This window comes from Aquarana catesbeiana, linkage group LG03 (genome assembly GCF_042186555.1).
Source record: "Aquarana catesbeiana isolate 2022-GZ linkage group LG03, ASM4218655v1, whole genome shotgun sequence".
Lineage (NCBI taxonomy): Eukaryota > Metazoa > Chordata > Amphibia > Anura > Ranidae > Aquarana > Aquarana catesbeiana.
In genome coordinates, this window is record NC_133326.1 from 699,905,395 (window position 1) to 699,912,129 (window position 6,735).

The 6,735-nt window shown below is 42.8% G+C and overlaps 1 protein-coding gene across 1 annotated transcript; it reads left to right on the forward strand.

Annotated features, from left to right (window-relative positions):
• The first annotated feature begins 3,432 nt into the window (after window positions 1–3,432).
• On the forward strand, window positions 3,433–4,371 carry LOC141134865 (olfactory receptor 5J3-like). The gene has a single exon (XM_073624298.1). It carries the CDS (start codon window positions 3,433–3,435, stop codon window positions 4,369–4,371), a length of 939 nt encoding a protein of 312 aa, XP_073480399.1.
• Window positions 4,372–6,735: the final 2,364 nt, after the last annotated feature.

The window sequence follows — 6,735 nt, forward strand, 5'->3', positions numbered from 1 at the left end:
TAAAAAATATATGAAGTAAAGTATGTATTTAGTTCAATTCTAGTGTTCTACAATCCTACTTAAAGTAGCCATTGATAACATCCACCTTGCCCTATGCACTGTGCAGTATATAATCAATATTATGCTATGTCTTTTTTTTTTTAATAAATTACAAATAAAATTTTAATCTTTCTTTCATACTTTCTTTTCATCTCAGTGATGCCAACCTCCTTCACCCTCTTTCAGACAGTTCCTGTCCACATGTACTCCTCTTGTAGCGTGCTCTGATCCGACTTTCAAATGGTGACACCAGTTGATCATGCCCATGCAATGTGTGTTGGTATGGCTACTTGAGATCAATATCAGAAGTCCATGTGACAGGTCCCCAACACAGGAGCATAATTGGGAAACAGAGAGAGAGAGTTCTCATCCTATAACGGCAAGTGCCAAAACAAGCATTTTTGTGGCAGAATCACCAGGTTGGTATTCTTTTAATCACTTGCTTACCGGGCACGTTCACCCCCTATCTGCCCAGACTAATTTTCAGCTTTCAGCGCTGTCACACTTTGAATGACAATTGCGCTGTCATGCTACATATGAAATTTGTCACATTTTTTTCACACAAATAGAGCTTTCTTTTTCTCCTTCATTGATGTGCGCTGACAAGGCTGCACTGATGGGCACTGATGGGCTGCACTGATAAGGCAGCACTGATGGGCACTGATAGGTGGCACAGATGGTCACAGATAGGTGGCACTGATGGGCACTGATGAGGCATCCCTGGTGGGCACTGATCAGGAGGCATTGATGAGGCTGCACTGATAGGTGGCACTGATAAATTTCACTGATGGGCACTGATAGGCGTTACTGATGATGAGGCACTGATGGGTACTGATGATGAGGCACTGATGGGCACTGATTGGCAGCACTGATGGGCACTGATAGGTGGCACTGGTGGGCACTGATAGGCGGAACTGATGGGCACCAATAGGCACTGGTAGGTGGCATTGATAGGCAGCACTGATAGGTGGCACTGATAAAAAGTGACTGAAGGGCACTGATTGGCAGCACTGATGGGTACTGATAGGTGGCACTAGTGGGCACTGGTAGGTGGCACTGGTGAGCACTGCTTAGCAGTACTGATGGGCACTGTTAGGTGGCACTTGCTGGGCACTGCTTAGCAGTACTGATGGGCACTGATAGGTGGCACTTGCTGGGCACTGCTTGGCAGTACTGGTGGGCACTGGTAGGTGGCACTGGTGGGCACTGCTTAGCAGCAGTGGCTGTCAGTGTGTGGGACTGATGTCCCGCTTACACAAGCCGTTAATTGTCTTTTTTTTCTCCTCGCTCTGTTATGCTGATTACTGGCTTCTGTTTAAATCATGTGATCAGCTGTCTTCTTTACTCAGATCTGTGATCAGCCGAGTCCCAAGGACTCAGATGATCACAGAGCGCGTCACCCATGTACGCCCTCCTGGCAATTTAGGCCCATGCTGTAGCCATCTTTCGGCTATAGTGCGGGCACCAAGTGCTTAATGAAAGCTGCAGAATATAACAAAATTACTTTTGAAATGACAAAGATTATGTGAGATTTTAATGACTGGAATTAAATTCACTTCAAACTATCCTCTTTCTGGAAGAAGAAAAAAAAATCTTCTCTTTTCCTTTTTTCTAATTATTTCAGGTTTGTACCTAAATATTTTTTTAAATTAAAACAATAATGAAAAAAAATTAGAAAACACATTTTAGGAGGAAGGAAAGATTTTTTTTTACCTATTTGAGCAAATTGGACCATGCTTTATATGGGGCTTTGTCCTTCCTCTGAGTCAACAGCACATTTAGGGTCCTGAGGATGCAGGTTTGTCATGCATTTATTTTTGTGCTTTTGTTACCCACCTCAGTACCAGCCTGTAATCCCCCTTCATCTATGGGCCATTTTTCTTAATATTTCTACTCAAATTTATCATATCATATTTTAGATAAATAGTGATTTCCTTTTGGTGGTATTTAATAAACACTGTTTTTTATTTTTGCAATATAAACAAAATACCAAACGATCATAAGAAATAAGTTTTATTTTTCCTATGATCCTCAACTCTATCTACTGGCCATAATATGATATTTTCCTGAACTACTCTATTTTTCATGAACAAATAACATTTTACCCATAGAGTATATAGAGAACATTTATTTTTGCCCCGATCAGACAGAATGAATGTGCCAACAGTTTCATTGGATGAATACACATCCCTAAAAGTGATTGATCAGCAGCATCCAAACATACTCTTGCGTGAAAACATTTATAAATAGACCCAAGTGTATGTCAGCTTAAGTTTAATAGTGTACCACTCTTTGACAGAACACAGAAACACACCACAAGCGACTTAGAAAATAAACAGGACAATGGGATATGTTAGATTAACTAACAGGCATTCATTTTCACCACAATAAGGCTACATCCTATTACACTAGTCCACAGTATCAGTAAGAATAACATCAACCATAAAAGCATGAATGGCATTGAAGAAATCTCACAGTAAAACGGCACCTAGCTGCCAGTGTTGGCCGGATTTTGTTGGGGCCCTTCTGTAGGTGGTGCACATGTATCTGTCCCTTTAAGACTGTACACAAGGGATGGCTGATGCACTGCTAGTTAAAGGGCAGTTTAGTTGGCAATAACTGTGAGAACAAGGGGTTAAGTTCTGCTCACCACTCCCGGTATGCAACAGATCAGATCCAGTGTGCTTGGCAATCAGTTGTTGAAGTCTCAGTCCTCTCCAGATCCACACAAGACTTACTCTCTCACTGGCGTAGTAACAGGTCTCTCCAGCTCTGGTCCCTGTTCTGCAGCTCTGGTTCTCTCTGCAGGTCAGTTCTCAAGCTCCCCTGAACACAGCACATGCACCTGATCTCTGCACTGGCCCTCTTCTCTCTGGCACTGTGCACAGACCCTAACGCAGGTCTGAACTGTTTCGTTCCCCATGCTAGTCTGCCCAACCTCTGGTAATTTTTGATCAGGAAAAGCCTCTTCTCCTCTTGACACAGGGAATCCTGGATATTGTAGTTAGCAGTCCCATAGACTCCATTCACTGGTGTTGAATGGCACCCCTTTAAGAACTTCATATCTCGTGATCATTTTCTGAACATTCTTAAGAGTACATGAGGAAGCTCATCATAGGAATGTGTGAGGGTGGTGCTTTGTGGAAAACTCTGACAGCAACTGGAAGTGTCAGAAATTGGTTTGTCCTTGAGTTTGGCCTTGAAAGGAGAGTTTAGAAGGCTATTGCAGGCCTACACATTATTGCTACACAAGTATGATTTTTGGTTTTCATAACAGAATTCTCCTGTGGGATATCTTTTTGCTAGAGTAACCATTGCTAACTTGTGTAATATTACTATTAAAGCATAAATAAATGAGATGTTTATTTCCAGTATTTCAGAGCAAAAGAACTCATGAATCTCAAAAACAAGACCCAAGTGTTCATGTTTGAGTTTTCTGGTTTAACTGATGATAAAGAACTCACTCTATTCCTCTTCGTGTTATTTTTATTTATTTACATAGTGAGCATATGTGGAAATTCTGGGATGATGACAATAGTTTATATCTCGCCCAGCCTTCACACACCGATGTACTACTTCTTGAGCTACCTTTCTATGGTGGACCTCTTTTACTCTTCAGTCATTGCCCCCAAAATGTTGTCTGACCTCCTGTCTGACAAGAAATTAAACACATTCATTGGTTGCGCCCTTCAGTTCTACTTCTTCTCTGCAATGATAGGTACAGAGCTCCTTGTCCTGTCCATTATGGCATATGACCGATATGTTGCTATCTGCCGCCCTCTCCATTATATCCTAATAATGACAAAGAAGAAATGTCTAAGTCTTGTCCTTCTCACTTTGTCCATGGGATTTCTTCACTCCTTTGCACAAACCATGAGTCTATTCAGTCTTGAATACTGTAAATCCAACTTCATAGACCACTTCTACTGTGACATTCCTCCATTGGTCAGGTTGTCCTGTTCTGAAACCCGCACCTGCACCATCGTCACCCTTTTCTTTGTGTGCTTGTTTACTATAAGTTCAACAATGACCATCCTGGTGTCCTACACCCTCATTATTTCTTCCATCTTACGGATAAACTCTGTGGCTGGCAGGAGAAAAGCATTTAGTACATGTTCCTCCCATCTTACGTGTGCTTCCATCTTTTATGGAACTATTTACCTTAATTACTTAACTCCATCTAGTAGCTCACATAAGAAGCAAGAAAAGGTATTCTCTGTCCTCTACGCGGTGGTGACTCCAATGCTAAATCCTCTTATCTACAGTTTGAGAAACCAAGAAGTCAAAAGGGCCATCATGCAAGTGCAGAAGGGGCATAATGAACATATATGATGTGATAACCGCTTTAATACACTGTGTTATATAAACTACACTGCCTGCATTAACTGAATATAGAGTATACAATGAATGCAGAATATATATATATATATATATATATATATATATATATATATATATATATATATATACACAGTATCTCACAAAAGTGAGTACACAATATTTTATTATATCTTTTCATGTGACAACACTGAAGAAATCACACTTTGCCACAATGTAAAGTAGTGAGTGTACAGCTTGTATAACAGTGTAAATTTGCTGTCCCCTCAAAATAACTCAACACACAGCCATTAATATCTAAACCGCTGGCAACAAAAGTGAGTACATCCCTAAGTGAAAATGTACAAATTGGGCCCAAAGTTTGGCCACCATTATTTTCCAAAACTGCCTTAACCCTCTTGGGCATGGAGTTCACCAGAGCTTCACAGGTTGCCACTGGAGTCCTCTTCCACTCCTCCATGATGACATCACGGAGCTGGTAGATGTTAGAGACCTTGTGCTCCTCCACCTTCCATTTGAGGATGTCCCACAGATGCTCAATAGGGTTTAGGTCTGGAGACATGCTTGGCCAGTCCAACACCTTTACCCTCAGCTTCTTTAGCAAGGCAGTGGTCATCTTGGAGGTGTGTTTGGGGTCATTATCATGTTGGAATACTGCCCTGCGGCCCAGTCTCCGAGGGGAGGGGATCATGCTCTGCTTCAGTATGTCACAGTACATGTTGGCATTCATGGTTCCTTCAATGAAGCTCCCCAGCACTCATGCAGTCCCAAACCATGACACTCCCACCACCATGCTTGACTGTAGACTAGACACACTTGTCTTTGTACTCCTCACCCGGTTGCCAGCACACACAGAGCTGGGGGTTACTACTGAGTGAGGGATCAGCCGAGCTGGGGGTTACGACTAAGCAGGGTATTAATCAGCTGGGAATCTGCTGAGGGGGGTACTAATGAGCTGGGAATTTGCTGAACAAGGATACTAATGAGCTGGAGAACTGCTGAGCGGAGGTACTACTGAGCCAGGGTTCTTCTGAGCCCCTTTAAAACAAATAGAAAATCAACACAAGCAAGGTATTTGCCTAGCTTCATTACAGCTTCAAAGAAGCCTCACAAACACATAAAAAATGCACATTGAAGCAGTAGATACTTTAATGTCTGTTAAAATCAAAGCAAGTGTAAAAGAGCCCTTAATGTTTATGCAGAAAATACAAACTTTGGGCAACAGTTAATTTACTCTCATAGCCCAAAAAAAAAAAAAATCAATCCTTATCCCCCTAAAGGACAGTCATATTAAAGCATATCTAGAACTAAAAAGACTTAAACTTTTTGTTTTTTAATAAGGAAGTGTTAGAACCCATGTTTTTGGACTGTCCTTCACTTTTCAATAGGAATGAGCTCGATGTTCAAACTGAACGTAAGTTTGACTCGAACATCGGGTGTTTGCCCGGTCCGGGAACAGTGAATATTATGGGGCGTTCATCACTGCGGAACGCCCCATAATGCACTGCGAGATCACAGTGCATTGCTGTATGATGATTGGTCAAAGCATGCACCTGACCTGCATGATTTGGCCAATCACACCACGCTCTGCTGAGAGAGCCATAATTGGCCAAAGGCCTGGTGCCCTTGGACAATCATGGCTCAGGGGGACTAAGTCCACGCCCCCACACTATATATGGCTGCTTACATAGCAGCCGTGTATAGTGTGTGGACAGAGATAGTGTGACCTAGATTAGGCAGGCAGGTTAATTAGTGGCAGTGTATTTGATATATATATATATATATATATATATATATATATATACTCTGCATTCAGTGTAGACTATATTCAGTCAATGCAGGCAGTGTAGTTTATATAACATGGTGTATTAAAGTGGTCCTCCCCCCAAAATTGCGTGGGAGTCCCCCCCAAAAAATCCATACCAGGCCCTTCAGGTCTGGTATGGATTTTAAAAGGAAACCCTGCGCCAAGATGTGAAAAAAAATGGCATGGGGGTCCCCCCCAAAATCCATACCAGGCCCTTCAGGTCTGGTATGGATTTTAAGGGGAATCCCGCACCAAAATTTAAAAAAAAATGCCATACCAGGCCCTTATCCGAGCATGCAACCTGGTAGGCTGCAGGAAAAGAGGGGAGGACGAGAGACTGCCCCCCTCCTGAACTGTACCGTACCAGGCCACATGCCCTTAACCTGGGGAGGGTGCTTTGGGGTCCCCCCCCCAAAGCACCTTGTCCCCATGTTGATAGGGACAAGGGCCTCATCCCCACAACCTTTGTCCGGTGGTTGTGGGGTCTCCGGGAGGGGAGCTTATCGGAATCTGGAAGCCCCCTTTAACAAGGGGGCCCCCAGGGGGCCCCC

Excerpts from the sequence above, each read along its gene's own strand:
- LOC141134865 (XM_073624298.1), top strand. The coding sequence starts at position 3,433 with ATGAATCTCAAAAACAAGACCCAAGTGTTCATGTTTGAGTTTTCTGGT.